At 34.2% G+C, this 18436-nt stretch overlaps 2 protein-coding genes across 2 annotated transcripts; both read left to right on the top strand.

The window, feature by feature from the left end:
* The first annotated feature begins 6690 nt into the window (after positions 1-6690).
* Positions 6691-8974, top strand: LOC126612365 (uncharacterized). The gene is made up of 3 exons (XM_050280764.1): positions 6691-6767; positions 8188-8190; positions 8572-8974. The coding sequence occupies exons 1-3, from the start codon at positions 6691-6693 to the stop codon at positions 8972-8974; spliced, it is 483 nt and encodes a 160-aa protein (XP_050136721.1).
* Positions 8975-12648: 3674 nt separating this feature from the next.
* LOC126610474 (uncharacterized) lies at positions 12649-17092 on the top strand. Its single transcript, XM_050278530.1, has 2 exons — positions 12649-12752; positions 16420-17092. The coding sequence occupies exons 1-2, from the start codon at positions 12649-12651 to the stop codon at positions 17090-17092; spliced, it is 777 nt and encodes a 258-aa protein (XP_050134487.1).
* Positions 17093-18436: the final 1344 nt, after the last annotated feature.

Genomic DNA, 18436 nt, shown 5'->3' with positions numbered 1-18436 from the left:
ATATCTAGCTTCCTAGCTGCTCTTCTATACTTGAAACTACTCCTACTTTTCAACAAGTACAAATAAGATAAAAAAAAAATAACGAGTAAAAATAATACCCCAAATCTAAACCGTGGTTGAAGTTACTTGAGGAAGCTCATCATTTTGTTCTTTGGGTTATGTTGCGAAACGTCAAATGACCATGTTCAAATAGTCTTTCAATTTGCTAAATGTATGAATAATTGATGCGACTGCATTTTTATACAACATTTTGAGGAATTCGCAGGCGTACTCAACTACAACCTTCACAAACCAAACAACCCAAAAGAATCCAGCGACAAGCCCTAAACTTAGCACCAGGATCACCACTTCTAAAATCAAGGAAAGAGTTCCAAGGAGGAGGATAATCTTATTGATGAATGATTATGCCAAATCCGAATTCCGGCGAGCTTGCACGTGGAGTATTCTAGAGCCAATTAGTGATCTGATATAAGCAATTAGCGCAACGATTAGGGACACCATAGCCGGGTAGTTTGTGTTGAACAGAGACTCATTTCTAGCTCCCTGTTTCAGTTGGAGGAAACCGCCTAGCATGGCGATGAGGGAACATATATATTTATGCACCTTTGTAGAACGTTCTTCACTTGTGTTGTTATACATATATATAGTTAATGAGAAAATTAAATGGAATTGCATTAATGAATTTTCTACAATATATAATAATATGATATGACAAATGATGTGTACATATCACGTCAATTAATGAATTTATCTTATTAGATGTTGGTTGTATACATCACATACCAATATAGCTATAAATTAATAAAGCCAACATATCATCTAAAATGAACTAATTGAGAACCTATGATATATCTATAAATTAATCAAGTCAATATTTCTTTTAAAATAAACTAATTGAGAACGTATGATATACCTATAAATTAATCAAGCCAATAATATCATCTGAAATCAACTGATTAAGTAGGCAAGTTGTAACACGGTACCTAACTAGCTGCTATTTTCTTCCGTGTTTGTTGATAACGAATCGATCTAGAGTTCTAGAGATTAGACGCTCTTAATTTCGCAAAAAAATGCCTAGAGTTACCAAAAGCTAAGTTCTATAGATTACTTTCTAATTAATCAGTTCTTTTTGGTCTCCCCATCATCTTCCCCACGTAAAAGGCAAAAACAAAAAAAGTACAAGCAGATTATACATTTACCCTTCCAGTTCCGAATGTAGAGGGATGCTAACAGCAATGTCTAGGACACGATTCATCTCCGTATATATGAAACTTCTGTAGAGAGGAATACAAAAACAAATTTCAGATCGAAGAATCATCACACCTTCACACACACACACACAGACGCAAGAGCTCTGTTTTCTCTTTTCGAAAAAGAGAGCTCCGTTTTTCGTTTTGTTTTGTTTAAATTCCGGCAGAAGGGAACTTTCCAAAACAGATTTACGACGAAGAATATGGCCAATTGCGGCCGTCAAGCTTAAGAGAGTACTTAAGATGGCAAGCAGATATTCAAATGGTACCGTAACGGTCCGGTGGTGAGTGCGATTTGAGCTACACTCACAAAATGAAAGCACAAAAAAGGGCACTTACTTTTTTTGAGCAGCCAAGGTTAGAAGAACGGAAGGAGCTCTGTAGAGTGTATGTCGTCTTCAAATGCAAATTACTGTACCAGAAATATGATCTTCTGAGTGAAAAAATGCAACTGGGCGCTGCCTGGATGTTGGGCAGAAGAGAAGGCCGTCTTTGATATTTATACCGCTGCAGGAATAGGAAGTAGGATTTTGGTAGAATACACTTCTCCGAAACAGCATTTGGCTTGGCCATAGTCGATCGTTGGCCCAGCATCTACAATGCCTCGATTCTTTCTAAAAAGGTATTAAGGCAAATCATTCCCTACAATGTCTCGAATCACCTTTTCGTCTAAACTCTGAGGTTCTTTGTTTACTGACTCTTGTCAAGAGCTCTCCCCTTTTTGTCTAAAGTTTTGTTCTTGTCAAGTAAACTTTACCAAATGGGTTTTGCATCGACTCACGGATGGTTGTGGGTAGTGGGTTTTATATGTGCGGATTAAACCTTGGTTAAGTTAGAATTAAATCCTTGGTTAAGTTAATGTGCAACTGGGCGGTGGCGCCTGCGGACTCTGCTGAGTCGAAGAAGATTGTTTCCTTTCGTTTTACTGGAGTCTGGAGAAGACGATGTTGGATGATGGACCCTTGGGTAGAATGACATGATCATCCCCCTCCAACCAGAATATGACATGATTATCCTTCATATTGACCTTACCAGTGCATCTTCATAATCCAGACCATGTGATGATTTAATTTGAAGTTTCCAAAAAAGGAAAAAAGTAAAAGTTTCAAGCTATTTGTAAATATTATGACATGCTGGTTCCTGATTTTATTTTTTATTTTATTTTTTTGTTTGTTCTTTTATGAACGATATTATTATTCTATACTAGATTAATGAGAAGAATAGTGTGAATTTGAAATGCAATGGATTGAAGATGAATGTTCTAACCATCAAGGCAATCCTCAACTTGCCTTCTTATGTGTTATTAGTTAGAGGCTATTTTGATCCAGTCCAAAAATTTGAGCTGTTGTTGAATTTAGTCCTTTTTTTTTCAATTTTAATTATTATTATTTATTTATGCATCTTTACTCAAATTTTTAATTTGAATATAAAATCTAACCACTTTCATGGAAAATAGCTTAAAGAAAATTTATATGATAAATAAAATTAATCCACCTATCATCCATGAAAATAGTTCAAAGAAATTTCATCTTCCACATATTTATAAATCCATACTAGTATTATATTGATAGATATACATATATATGTAGTACCTTCAGCATAGATTAATTAACACAGTTAATTTGTGATGGCAATAAAAGAAAAAATTGAGATACGAATTAGGAGCATGAAAAAGGAGAAACAACATTTAATTATTATATTTAATTCTAAAATTGAGTAAAAGATAAAATACAATAAGAAAAGCTGATGTGTATAATGGACCTAATCCAACAAATAGGACTAAATCCAACAAGGGAGTCTTAAAAGATATTTTTTGCCTAAAAAGTCACTTCTGGTACTATTCATTTACACATTTAATTTGTCCTTTTGATTAAAATTAAAGTTTTTGAGCATTTTTCGTTAGTTGTCCTATCCAAAATAATGACTCACAAAATAAGACTTATATCACGTCTACTCTATTAAATGTTTTAGTGTTTTTTCTAGTTTACTAAAATGAAAACCCAAACAATTATTTTGTAATTACGCTGCTACATGTCAGAATTGAGGGTCAATATTAGCGATTGAATCCATTATGCAAATGGGAAGAGTCGCTTTTTTCTTCTTTTTTTTTCTTGTACTACAAGTAATATAAATAGAGTGAATTGATGAGAAGGCACGTGTTGCAGAAAGTTTTTTTTTTTTTTTTTTTATCTTCCTATTGCTTAATGGAAGAATTATATAGATCTTCCTCACCGTTTTTTTGTTTTCATTTTTCTTTATACTTTCCTTTCGTCTTCTTTCTCCTTCGTTTTGTTCTAAAACTTCTTCTTGTAATTTATTACATCATGAAATCTTTTTTTTGTGGTTTGCTACTTATCTTTTTGTTTTTTGTTTTTACTTGACGCATCATCTGTTTTTGTTGTGTTTCCTTCAGTTTTTCCCTCATGGATCATCTACTTGTGATGTAGGTCTCTAAAGTTTTTTTTCTTTTATGAAAGGTTTCCTCTAATTAAGCATGTTATTTATCTACTTATGACACATGATATTTTAATCTATCTCTACCATATCTTTGAGTTTTTGTTGAGTATCATTTATGTCGCAGATTAAATGTATTTATTTAATGGGTAAATTACATAATAGTCCTTCAATTTTAAGGTCTATTACAACCTCATACAACATCTTTAAAACATTTCACTTTCATACCTTACATACTATTTTATTTCAAAATAATACCTCCGTTGCATTTTCCATCCATTAATCCGTTAAGCGCTAACGTGGCTGCCAAATGTGTGCCACATGACAAAAATAATAATTTTTTTTTTTAAAAAAAACCTAAATCTTCTAACAAAAAAAAAAAAAAAAACAAAAGAGAAAACCCACCCTTGTGAACCCCCCCCCCCCCAAGAAACAAATCACCCCCCCCCCACCCCCCACCACGAACCAGAAACCCCCCCAGGGACCCTCCCTCCCCCACGACCCACCTCACCCAGAAACTCACATCCCTCCCTTCGCACCCACCCTCTTCCCTCCTCTACCACACCCCCACTCTCGTCTACACACTCCTCACTCCTTAAATCCACATCCACAGCGATGACGTCGTACACGGGATCTGTTTTTTTTTCTTTTCCCCAGGTTGCAGGTAGGGGGTCGGGGGAAGAAGATGAAGATGAAAGATTATCGTCTCACCGAAACTCTCGAGTTACAAAAATGGAGGCCAGTGTTTGTGGGTTTGGTTTTAGGAAACAAGAGCCGATGCTATTCCAAAGATGGTGTTGTGGCTGCTGGGGTTGACAAGGACAGAAACAGTGGGTTTGGTTTTAGGAAGCAGAAGCCGATGATATTCCAGAGATGGTGTTGTGGCTGCTAGGGTTGACAAGGACAAAACAGGAAGAGTGAGAGATGCACGCGTATAACCCAGCAATCCGTGCCAAATTAAACGGACAAAATTACCCTTTGAATTTTGAGAATTACCCTTTTAGCTGGTATTTTTGTAAGAGAATGCGTTGGGGGGGACCCACGATGGGGTATTGTATTAGTGATTAAAAGGGAACACGTTTGTAAATGTATTCAAATATGATAGCTGCACCCCTTGTGCTCTATTTTGTTCACTTCTGCTCAGAAAATGCGTTGGGGGACCCACGATGGGGTAATGCCTGTAATCCCTCCTAAATTTAATGCCTGTTGTCCAAAAAAGGAAAAAAACTCTTGAAAAGGAAGGAATTGGGGAGAAATACCTAAGACATCTAAGATTTGGATATGCATATATGGGCGTGGCCTACTCGTTATTATTTTTTTATAGCATGAAATTGAGCCATACGTACAAAACTACCCTCTGAATTTTTGAGAATTACCCTCCCAACCCAACCATTTGGCTGGTATTGTTGTAAATAGAGTGAAAACGAGTGGCAAAGAATTGATGGAAGCTACATTGCCTTTTCCCTTTCTACTTTAAACTAAAGTAATGTAAGCGGTTGGCCACGAGTTTTGCACTCATGAACACGTCAATATACCCAAGAGAGAACAGAAAAGTGTCCTCCTAAGGGATTGAAACCCATATGGAAATTTTGTGTATAGCACTATTTACACACAAAAATACTCAGATCTGGTTATTTACGTACAAAAATACTTGACCTAGTTGGAGCCTTTGGAGTAAGAGTTGTGTCTGATATTTCCTTTGCTGCAACATCACTTATACAAATGAAAGTCTTAGTAAACATTGAGTAGTGTGGAACTTCAAACAATAATAAATTTGAGATAAAGATATACATACCGTATTTTGGGACACATAAAAATGATTTCGGAATTGTTTGGGATTGCTTTGGTTTTCAAAGAGATGATAGGGGCACCTCGAAATTTGAGTCAAAATCTGATACGTTTTCTATAGAGTTTTTGTGTCATCACTGAGGTGTAAAACAGAGGACAATTGAAGGCATTAGTGAACATTTAAAATGCAGAGATTAAAATTAAAGACATTAGATAGATGTAAAATACACTTGTATTTATACGTAAGTAATAATACCAACTTTGACACTAAAAAAATAGTAGGTCATTGTATATTTAATTTAACTCCCTTTCCTGATTTCCTTTTCTCAGTTATAAAGAAGGCCTGAAATTCTCAGTGATAAAGAAGGTCCAAAAGGCCTGATTTGCTTGAACTCCGAAATTTGGATCAACTTTATGGTTTTCATGCATAATTTCGCTGATCGGAATCCAGTGGTGATGAGTGTTTTAACTTTTTTGTTTCTTTGGAGTATTTGACCATCCAAAGTGATCGCTCTCAAAGTCAATGGCTTTTGGCACCACTTGAGCGATCGGGTTCGTTTTGGCCCCACTGAATGTCTCATTGTGGGTTGCTTTTGTGTAATTTCTTCATAATGCATTAAGCCCCCCTCCTAACCTTGAATTTTAGATCCGTATGCATAGATACTCTGGTTTGCTTGAACTTTGAAATTTGGGCCAACTTTTTGGTTATCATGCTCGGTTCCATGATGATAACTTAATGTAATAATTTTATGTTCGATTTTGTCAAAGATAAATTTCAATAACATTGTTATGGTTAGCTAAGTGTGAGGTTGCTCAATCTTCTATTCTCTTAGTGTAAATAACACCGTTTGTTTAAAAAATAAATTACAAGCAAATTTGATGCTTATGATCTCAATGTCATTTTTTGTGACTCAATTAATCTTTTTTTAACTAAAATGTTGCATTCCAATACGATTTCAATTATCTCCAGGGTTGCACTGTGCTAATTGTTTGTTGCTTCATTACTTAGTACATTGACCCAACCCTACCCTACCCTACCGTACTTCGGGCTTTGTTCACACAGTGGGCCCCACTGACCAACTCCTCCATGGCATTCCTGTCCCCTGGTAAACATCGTAAACCCGTTAGAAATTATATAACATGCTTCTGACCTGAGTCTATTTTTGTGGAGAAATGGCTTTGTACAACACTGAGAGTGATGGTTCAAGAAGCTGGCAACCGACCTGCAGTGACTGTGAGCAGTAGCACCCCTTCATCTTTATCATCTCGCCATGCGTAAGTACATCCTCTATATCCAGCTTCTTATCTGCTCTAATATACTTTAAAAACTACTACTACTTCTTGTCACGTGAACAAGTATTTTTTCAATCACACTTCTTCATGTTGTTTTAGAAGGTAGCCCTTGTGGCCATGAACTTTTCAAAACTACTTATATCCGCTCTATCAGAAATATACTTGCAATTAACATATTTGTCACCATATAAATTTTAAGATTAGAATAATTCATTTTTTAATCATTATATAATAATTATCTTTACAAAAAAAAATTAATTAAATCGAAATCTTAAAATGATGCATATAAATGATAAATAAAAAATCCCCTGTTTTTATTTTTTGGCCAATTTTTTTTCGTGATACTTGTGGTGATACCCTACTTTTAAATAGACCCTTGGCATGAAAAAACTATTAATTGTAATCCCATGAAATTCGTTATCAATCATAGTCCAAATTGGATTTTTCCTCATTCTTCTGTTATTTGTAGGGGCAAAATTGTTATTTTCATTTTTATTGATTCCATCAACCAATCATAAAGCGCCATATGGACATAAAATTTATTTTTTTTAGAGCTACAATAAAAAATAAATAAACAATAAAATTACAAGGTTCATATTATCAGACTTTCTCGTATCAAGAGGGCTAAGAGTCCAAATTCAAGATTTAAAAAAAAAATATTAGGTTAGAATATAAGTTATTATGCAAACATTGTATTTAGTTTCATTTTAAGGATAACGGTGGTGGACGGGATAGCTAGGGTTATGTGAGAGAGAGGGGGGAAGGTGGTGGGTGGTCGTTGTGGCTGTGCCTGACAAAGGGCAGGGGTTGGGAAGGGATTTCTTCTTCTTTTTTCCCTCTTTTTTTGTTGATTATAAAAAAGTGGGATTACCAAAAAGAAAAGAAAAGAAAAAAAGAATGGAATGACCTTTTTACCCCTACATGTGGATGAGAGATTTTGACATAAATTTCAATTTGGACTACGATTGATAACAAACTTCACCATAAAGTTAAGATTAACATTTTTTTCACCACAGTGGTCGATTTAAAAGTAGTGTCTCACTATAGGGATCAAGAAAAAAATTTAGCCTTAATTTTTTTAGAGACGGTTTTTAAATAATAATCAAGAAAATGAACAATTTTAATTATAAAATTCGTGGTAAAAATAGGTTAATCTCATGGGATGGGATAAGATGATGCACCTTATGGAGTTGATGAAAGTATTTTCCTTTAGATTAAACTTCACATATTAAATGTGTGGCAGAGTACGTAGGTGCAACCAGAGCTTTCATTTATCACCGCGTCGAGCTTAGAATTTTATCTAAGAGGGCTTGAAATGGGATTACATTATATTTCCAACAAAGAAAATGTTGAACTATAAAGATTAAGTACAATTTTCTTTTCTTTCGCAAAAAATAAGTAGAAAGTTCCCAACTGAGTATTTGATTTGTTCAATCAATGTTATTTAGATGTACAATATTAACACATTGTAAATGGAAAAGGATCCCTGCTGGATCCTCTTTGTGGGGATCTTGGAGATCAAGCAATCATATTCATTTATCGTACATCATGTGGTCAGAAAAATTATATGTTAGAATCTCACATTGAAAATATGGGAGATTTCAATTCTAAATCACTGAAGCATTTTATGATAAAATTCAAAACCTAGTAATAGGTGCTTAAATTTGGACCATATTGATGATGCTTGTGGTGAACCATGATACGTCTAAAATGTTTATCACTATATACCTAGATGGAAAATGCTTATAACCCAATATAATTTTCTAACCATATATTTATAATATAGCACAAGCGAGGCCGGGGAACATGATCGTCAAAGTTCTTCAAGGGCATTGCACAAGCGTATTATCTTTGCCGTCCCCACGCTAGCCGGGTTTATCCAGCTTAGGTACGGAGCTGGAGCTGCAGAATATCTGTTGTCCACGGAATACGACATGTTAGTGGCTTTGATTGTTGCTATTGTGGTTTACATCAGTTCATGGGCACTGGCAGTCAAGATATTCCCAGCTCGTGAAAATCCAGATTTGTCGGAGTTCATGGATAAGATTAGCCTCTGGTCTGGAACACTCGCCATAACCTTAGAATTGTTGATCATCGTTCCAGCTTTGGGGTGGTTCGCCATGGCAGCATGGAGCATTTGCCTTGTGATTGCAGTAACAAAGTCCTACCATGAAATTGCAGATGTTTAGAAAAGTTTGTATCAGAGAGCACGTGAACAGCTTCTTCAGGTTTTTGACAAACTGAAAGATTTGTTCATGAATATTGGTGCAAGTGCAGGAGTTGTTGCATCCGGAATGTTTGACAAACTGAAAGAGTTCTTCATGAATATTGGTGCGAGTGCAGAAGTTACTGCGTCCGGAATGTTTGACAAATTGAAAGAGTTGGTTATGGGATCCGATCAGCCGAATGGTGCAAGTGCAAGTGCAGGAGATGTTGAAATAACATCCGCAGCAGTCTAGGAGAAGATAAGAGCAAGTCCACCCCTAAGGACTTTGCGCCAGCACCCAGCGCATTTATCCACTCAAGTGAACAGTAATAGACTGGAGTGAACAGTAATAAGCCAAGGCATCTCCACTCTTAAAAAAATGCGCTGGCACCCAGCGCATTTATTTGGTGTGTTTTTTTTTTTAAGTTTATTTCGGATAAGATTTTTAACCAATTTCAGATAAAATTTCAAATAAACTTTTAAAAAAATACACACTAAAATAAAATTACATACTCATCAAATAAACTATAAAAAAAAACACACTAAAATGAAATTACATAAACTCATCAAATACATTTTATTCTTCAACCACAAGCTTTTTGGTATTTTTTTTTCACACAAAAAGTATATGAAAGTTTTGGTAGAAAGTGTAGAAAATATTGAAATGTGGTGTAAGGTAGAAGATGAGAGTTAGGTATTTATAGAAAAAATAAATATTTTTTTTTTAAATTTTCTGTATTTTTTAATATTTTTATGTATTTTTTAATAAAATTTAATTTAGTTAATTAACGTGGACCGTTGATCTGTGATCGGACGGTATATTTTAAAAGTAAAATTTAAATTTTTTTTACCGTTGGAAATCCAACGGTCTAGAAAAACTAGCCGTTGGAAATCCAACGGATATAAGCATGCCACGTCGCTGATGGGATCCGGAGCATAAGTGGGCTGACAGCCCTGTCGGCTACTCGCGCCCAGGCGCGCTTGTCGTGCACGCGCCAGGCCAACAGCCCAGCTTCTTGCTCAGTCTCTTTTGGGCTGGTCCAGAGCCCAGCTCGGGTTGGGTACCTGTCAAGTTGAGGGGGTGGACTTGGTTGACAGGGTGCTGACCTTGTTTTTGTGCTGGGTCTTGGGCAAAGTCCACTCCGGTGGACTTGCTCTAAGTAAACTACCTTCGAAAATTGTCCACGTAGGGACCCACTTCTTAATAAAAATAAAAATAATAAATAGGAAATGTTCGTGAAACCAACATGGAAGACAAAATACTTTCCCTGTATTATCTCATCAGACTTTTCTTTCTCATTTCATGTCAAATTTCAGTTTTCTTTACCAATTGAGGCCCTCATCAACTTTTGTAATATATGTACATGTAGTATCAGTTTTCTTTACCAATTGAGGCCCTCATCTACTTTCATCTACTTTTGTAATATATGTATATGTAGTATCAGTTTTCTTTACCAATTGAGGCCCTCATCTACTTTTGTAATATACGTATATGTAGTATCTACAACATAGATTAGTTAACATGGTTAATATGTGATGACAGTAAAAAAAAATTGAGATACAAATTAGGAGCAGAAAAAGAGAGAAGTAATATTTAATTCTAAAATTGAGTAAAAGATACAAATATAATATAAAAGTTGATGTGGATAATGGACCTAGTTAATCTGTGTTAGTGTCAAGTCATGGTTGGTGGAATTTCCTTTGCTGCAACATCACTTATATAAATGTAAGAGTTGTGTCTGATATTTCCTTTGCTGCAACATCACTTATATAAATGTGTTTATACCATACTTAGGGTCTCCGTATTTAGATCTCGTACAAATACTCGAATAACTTAAAGGTAATTATGTAATAAAGGAAATGGCAAATATGTAATAAGTGAGGACCCTTATTTTATAAAAGGATTCATCACCCTCACAATTAGGAGAGGCCAATTCATAAGCCTACTCATATCGCCTAAGCTCTAAGCTCTCTCAAAGCTCTCACTCTCATATTCAGAGCTCTCTCTCTCAGAAATACAATATCAGTGTGGATGTAGCCCAAACCTTGAGGTGAACCATGATACATCTTATGTTATTTAGTTTCTTGCATATTCACAATTGGATTTACGTTGTTCCAATACCCCTCCGGTTTTGTGCATCAACAAAATGTAAAAGAGAAAAATAAAAGTCTTAGTAAACATTGAGTAGTGTGGAACTTCGAACAATGAAAAACTATCAACTTGATACGAATAAATTTGAGATGAAGATATACATACCGTATTTTGGGACACGTAAAAATGATTTCGGAATTGTTTGGGATTGCTTTGGTTTTCGGAGAGATGATAGGGGCACCGTCGAAATTTGATTCAAAATCCGATACGTTTTCTATGGAGCTTTTGTGTTATCACTGAGGTGTAAAACAGAGGACAATTGAAGGCATTAGTGAACACTTAAATACAGAGATTAAAATTAAAGACATTAGATAGATTTAAAATACATTCGCATTTATACGCAAGTAATAATACCAACTTGACACTAAAAAAACGTAGGTCAGTGGATATTTAATTTAACTCCCTGTCCTGATTTCCTTTTCTCAGTTATGCCTGAGATTCTCCGTTGACAAATGAGGCTTTAAGTTACAAAGAAGGTCCAAAAGGAGGAATTCCGCCCAATGGTACGGATATTATGGTTTGTTTGAAGTTGAACTTTGAAATTTGGATCAACTTTTTGTGGTTTTCATGCATAATTTCAACGATGGGATTCCCAGTGATGCTAGGGTTTTTTATTGGACGCATCCGATGATCGGTTATATTTGGCCCCACTGAATGTCTCGAATCATCCCTGGGATGCATTATGTAATTTATTCATATTGCCTTACGCCCCCTCTTTAACCTTGAATTTTAGCTCCGGATGCTTTAGACATTGTGGTTTGCTTGAACTTTTAAATTTGGGCCAACTTTTTGGTTATCATGCTCGGTTTTATGATGGTAATTTTAGATTCGATTATCTTCAAAGGTAAATTTAAATAATATTGTTATGGTTAGTCAAGTGTAAGGTTGTAAATTCTTCTATTCTCTTAATTCTTTTAATGTAGATAACATCGTTTGTTTAAAAATAACTCACAAGTAAATTCGGTGCTTATGATCTCAATGTCATTTTTTGTGACTCAATTAATCTTTTATCTATTAAAATGTTACATTCCAATATGAAAGAAGATCCTTCAATTATCTCCATATTTTGTGTAACTCGATTAATCTTTTATCTATTAAAATGTTACATTCTAATATGAAAGAAGATCCTTCAATTATCTCCATATTTTGTGTAATTTCTTCATATTGCATTAAGCCCCGTCTTAACCTTGAATTTTAGCTCCGGGTGCACAGATATTGTGGTTTGTTTGAACTTTGAAATTTGGTTTAACTTTTTGGTTTTCACGCGTAATTTCAACCACGACATCAAACACGACATTGGTTCCTTAGTAATAGTAACCCTACGCCAGGGATTAGTAATAGTAACCCTAATCTACTGGTGGGTGGAGAGGTTTGGGTTCCGTTCATACACAGTGGGCCCCACTGACCCGATTCCTCCATGGCATTCGTGTCCCATGGTAAACATCGTAAACCCGTCAGAAATTATATATACATGCTTCTGACCATGAATCTATTTTTGTGGAGAAATGGCTTTGAACAACACTGAGAGTATGATGATTCAAGCAGCTGGCAACCGACAAGCAGTGACTGTGAGCAGTAGCACCCCTTCATCTTTATCATCTAGCCGTGCGTAAGTACATCCCTCTATATCCAGCTTCTTATCTGCTCTAATATACTTTAAACTACTACTACTTCTTGTCACATGAACAAGTATTTTTGCAATCACATTTCTTCTTATCTGCTCTAATCCCCAGTTTTTTTTTCTTTTTTTAGAGATGGTCTCTAAATAATAATTAAGAAAATGAACAATTTTAATTATAAAATTCGTGGTAAAAATAGGTTAATCTCATGCGATAGATTAATTAAAGAAGAAATTAGGTTCTCATCCTTTCTTTTACTACTCCATTGATTAAAACCTTATTCTTTTTTCAATTTTTAATCAAGGTCTTTGGTATTAATAACATCATTAATTATTTCAATAATAAAATATTTTTATTTCTAAATATATTTATTTAATGTTAAAAATGTTACAATTAGTATATTTATATTTATGGCTAAATTTTTTATCATATATTTTTATTTTTAGTTTGCACTCATTTTTAATTTGCAACCCTTTTTTAATTTGTACCAATTTTCTTTACAATTTTAATTTGTACCCATATTTTTTTATTTATATGTACCCATTTTTAATTTTGCTAAATGTACCCATGCTAATTATATGTACCATTCATGTAATTTTTTTTTCAAAATTTAAATCTTAAAATGTACACATTCTTAAATATACCAATTTTTTATATGTAAAATGTACCATTTTTTTATATAAAATCGATTCAATTTTTTTTTCTAATCCATTTTTAAACTTAATTATATGGGTACATTCTTTTTTCTTTTATTTGAGAATGTATCCATGTTAAGTTTAATTGAAAAAAATTACTAATTTTATTAAGCCTAATATCTTTTCTTTTTTTTTTTGTGATTTTGAAGAATGTACACATGTTTTGATACAATAATTTTTTGGTTAATTTTGATGAATATACCCATTTATATATATATACACACACAACAGTATATTTATATTTTAATATTTTTAATCCCACAAATTAAGGTTTTTATTTAAAATCCATCAATATAAACAACTATAAATTTCAATTTTTAATTTAAAAAAATATAGTAACGTACATATAAATGAATTATCATATTAATTTCAAAGACTTGGATAAAAAATTAAAAACCAACAAGATTTCAATTAAAGAATATTCATCATTAAAAACCGCATCTAAAATCTCCCTTAATTAAATCATAACCCTGTCAGATGGGCTCTCAAAAATTACTCCCAATCTTTCTGACGAGGCGGGATGTCTTATCAACAACTTACTTACATATCGTCTTGCGATAAATCCGTAAATTCACGGGATGTCTTTCAACAACTTACTTACATACTCCCAAACGGGATGTCTTTTCAGCAGCTTACTTTATATACTCCCAATCTTGGGATAAATCCGTAAATTCACGGGATGTCACCATCCCACTTACGCCCTCCAAATCCTCCAAATTTTCCAAACTAATCACCCAACTCCTCCATTCCTGTCCCATGGTAAACATCGTAAACCTGTCAGAAATTATATATAGAGAAATGGCTTTGTACAACACTGAGAGTTTCATGATTCAAGCAGCTGGCAACCGAACTGCAGTGACTGTGAGCAGTAGCACCCCTTCGTCTTTATCGGATCTGGATTGTCTGCCCTCCCCATCCCATACTCTTTCCATCTCTTTCTATTTTTGTGATCACGATTAAATCACGTCAACATTTTATATTAATTTTTTAATATAAATAATAAAACAAAAAGCAATGAAAATATAAAATGTTAAAATGGTTTAACCGTGACCACAGAAATATGAGAGAATATAACGTAATGGAATGAGGGAGAGACAATCCAGGTCCGTCTTTATCATCTCGCCGTGCGTAAGTACATCCTCTATATCTAGCTTCTTAGCTGCTCTAATAAACTTTAAACTACTACTACTTCTTGTCACATGAACAAGTATTTTTGCAATCACACTTCTTCTTCTTGTTTTAGAAACTAGCCTTTGTGGCCATGAACTTTTCAATACCATTGGATCTGCGACTATTTAGATTTCAAAATTACTTATATCCGATAAATATACTTGCAATTAACATATTTGTCACTATATAATTTTTAAGATTAGAATAATTCATTTTTAATCATTATATAATAATTATCTTTACAAAAAAAATAATAATTAAATCGAAATCTTAAAATGATGCATATAAATGATAAAAAACAATCCCCAGTTTTTATTTTTTATTTTTTGACCAATTGTTTTTCGTGATCCTTGTGGTAATACCCTACTTTTAAATAGATCTATGTGATGAAAAAAGCTATTAATTGTAATCTTGTGGTGAAATTTGTTATCAATCATAGTCCAAATTGGATTTTTCCTCATTCTTATGTTATTTGTAGGGGCAAAATTGTTATTTTCGTTTTTATTGATTCCATCAACCAATCATAAAGCGCTATATGGACATAATTTTTTTTTTAACTTTTAGAGCTACAATAAAAAAAAAGTAAACAATAAAATTACAAGGTTCATATTAACATACTTTATCATATCAAGAGGGCCAAGAGTCCAAATTCAAGATTTAAAAAATATTAGGTTAGAATATAAGCTATTATGCAAACATTGAATTTAATTTCATTTTAAGAAGAATATTGGTGGACGGGATAGCTAGGGTTATGTGAGAGAGAGGGGGGAAGGTGGTGGGTGGTCGTTGTGGCTATGGCTAACAAAGGGTAGGGATTGGGAAGGGATTTCTTCTTCTTTTTTCCTTCTTTTTTTGTTGATTATAAGAAAGTGGAATTACCAAAAAGAAAAGATAAGAAAAAGAATGGAATGACCTTTTTACCCCTGCATGTGGATGAGATTTTGACAGAAATTTCAATTTGGACTACGATTGATAACGAACTTTACCATAGAGTTAAGATTAACACTTTTTTCGCCACATGGGTCGATTTAAAAGTAGTGTCTCACCACAGGGATCAAGAAAAAAATTTAGCCTTATTTTTTTTTAGAGACGGTTTTAAAATAATAATCAAGAAAATGAACAATTTTAATTATAAAATTCGTGGTAAAAATAGGTTAATCTCATGGGATAAGATGATGCACCTTATGGAGTTGATGAAAGTATTGTCCTTTAGATTAAACTTCACATATTAAATGTGTGGCAGAGTACGTAGGTGCAACCAGAGCTTTCATTTATCACCGCGTTGAGCTTAGAATTTTGTCTAAGAGGGCTTGAAATGGGATTACATAATATTTCCAACAAAGAAAATGTCGAACTATAAAGATTAAGTACAATTTTTTTTTTTCTTTCGCAAAAAATAAGTAGAAAGTTCCCAACTGAGTATTTGATTTGTTCAATCAATGTTATTTAGATGTACAATATTAATTAACACATTGTAAATGGAAAAGGATCGCTGCCGGATCCTCTTTGTGAGGATCCCGAAGATCAAGCAATCATGTTCGTTCATCGTACATCATGCAGTGAGAAAAATTATATGTTAGAATCTCACATTGAAAATATGGGAGATTTCAATTCTAAATCACCGAAGCATTTTATGATAAAATTCAAAACCTATTAATAGGTGCTTAAATTTGGACCATATTGATGATGCTTGTGGTGAACCATGATACGCCTAAAATGTTTATCACTATATACCTAGATGGAAAATGCTTATAACCCAATATAATTTTCTAACCATATATTTATAAAATAGCACAAGCGAGGCCGGGGAACATGATCGTCAAAGTTCTTCAAAGGCATTGCACAAGCGTATTATCTTTGCCATCCCCACGCTAGCCGGGTTTATCCAGCTTAGGTACGGAGCTGGGGCTGCAGAATATCTGTTGTCCACGGAATACGACATGTTAGTGGCTTTGATTGTTGCTATTGTGGTTTACATCAGTTCATGGGCACTGTCAGTCAAGATATTCCCAGCTCGTGAAAATCCAGATTTGTCTGACTTCATGGATAAGATTAGCCTCTGGTCTGGAACACTAGCCATAACCTTAGAATTGTTGATCATCGTTCCAGCTTTGGGGTGGTTCGCCATCGCAGCATGGAGCATTTGCCTTGTGATTGCAGTAACAAAGTCCTACCATGAAATTGCAGATGTTTTGAAAAGTTTGTATCAGAGAGCACGTGAACAGCTTCTTCAGGTGTTTGACAAACTGAAAGAGTTCTTCATGAATATTGGTGCAAGTGCAGGAGTTGTTGCATCCGGAATGTTTGACAAACTGAAAGAGTTCTTCATGAATATTGGTGCGGGTGCAGAAGTTATTGCGTCCGGAATGTTTGACAAATTGAAAGAGTTGGTTATGGGATCCGATCAGCCGAATGGTGCAAGTGCAAGTGCAGGAGATGTTGGAATAACATCCGCAGCAGTCTAGGAGAAGATAAGTAAGCTACCTTCGAAAATTGTCCACGTAGGGACCCACTTCTTAATAAAAATAAAAATAATAAATAGGAAATGTTCGTGAAACCAACATGGAAGACAAAATACTTTCCCTGTATTATCTCATCAGACTTTTCTTTCTCATTTCATGTCAAATTTCAGTTTTCTTTACCAATTGAGGCCCTCATCAACTTTTGTAATATATGTACATGTAGTATCAGTTTTCTTTACCAATTGAGGCCCTCATCTACTTTTGTAATATACGTATATGTAGTATCTACAACATAGATTAGTTAACATAGTTAATCTGTGATGACAGTAAAAAAAAATTGAGATACAAATTAGTTTTTTGTTTTCATTTTGCATAAAGTAATGTTTTATATGTGTTGTTCCACTCCCCCTCGCAAGAGGTTTTTTTTTTTTTTTTTTTTTTATATTACGGTGTAGCGCCTCTAAAATCATCTTGCAGTAGTTGTTCTTCATTGTAATAGCTAAAGCTATTCCGTTTACGTATTGTGGTTAATTAATTGCATTAAAGTCCAAAGTCAAGCTAACTCCATTTCATTTTTTTTTTTATTCACGTTTTGACTATTGACTCTGGCATTGGCCTCCTCTAAATTTCAACACCAAGCAAACTTCTTTTTTTTGTTAGGCTTTTTTTCTCTAACGTAAACAAACTTCTTTTTTTGGAGCAGCCTCTCCATAAATGGGGGTAAGGCTAGCCGACATTCACCTCTCCCAGACCCTGCGTAAAGCGGGAGCCTTGTGCACTGGGTACGATCTTTTTTTCTCTAACGTTTCAGTTACTCAGTACTGAATTGCTTAACTATTTTTCTTTCTATTTTTTTTCCTTCTTTTTAGTATTTCTTCTCCATAGGCAGTGCATCTCACAAACATGTAGGGAACCAAAAAAAATAAAAAGGAACAAAAACCTAACAAAGAGGAAATTATTTATAATACATCCATGAAAATTAAAGAAAACCTTATAATATGTTTCGAAGACACATTTGTAGTTACCAACATTAAAAATAAAATAAAATAAAAACATCCATGAGTTAAATTTTCTTGCAACATGAGCGCCATGCCATGGTTGCCACCCATTTGTTTTCACGTGATGCTTCAAGTTTTCATTGTGAATCTACAAACAATATGAGGAAAGCATCATTAATCAGTTCTTCTGGTCTCCCTATCATTTTCCACAAGTAGAAGGCAAAAAAATATGACACTTCCATACGCAGAAATACAAATACAAAATTAAGATCGAAGACACAATCAATAATCTATACGAAAAACAAGAGCTTTGTTTTTTGTATTTTTCTTGTCAATGTCGGACACTTCT

The sequence above is a fragment of the Malus sylvestris genome, chromosome 17, assembly GCF_916048215.2.
Source record: "Malus sylvestris chromosome 17, drMalSylv7.2, whole genome shotgun sequence".
NCBI lineage: Eukaryota > Viridiplantae > Streptophyta > Magnoliopsida > Rosales > Rosaceae > Malus > Malus sylvestris.
The sequence above is the reverse complement of the archived record's forward strand: the minus strand, read 5'-3'. Positions and strand labels throughout refer to the sequence as shown.

Bases quoted from the DNA above. Each gene is read 5' to 3' on its own strand.
- LOC126610474 (XM_050278530.1), top strand. From the start codon at position 12,649: ATGGCTTTGAACAACACTGAGAGTATGATGATTCAAGCAGCTGGCAAC. The intron at 12,753-16,419 runs GTAAGTACATCC...TTTATAAAATAG, and splicing joins TCTTTATCATCTAGCCGTGC to CACAAGCGAGGCCGGGGAAC.
- LOC126612365 (XM_050280764.1), top strand. From the start codon at position 6,691: ATGGTTCAAGAAGCTGGCAACCGACCTGCAGTGACTGTGAGCAGTAGC.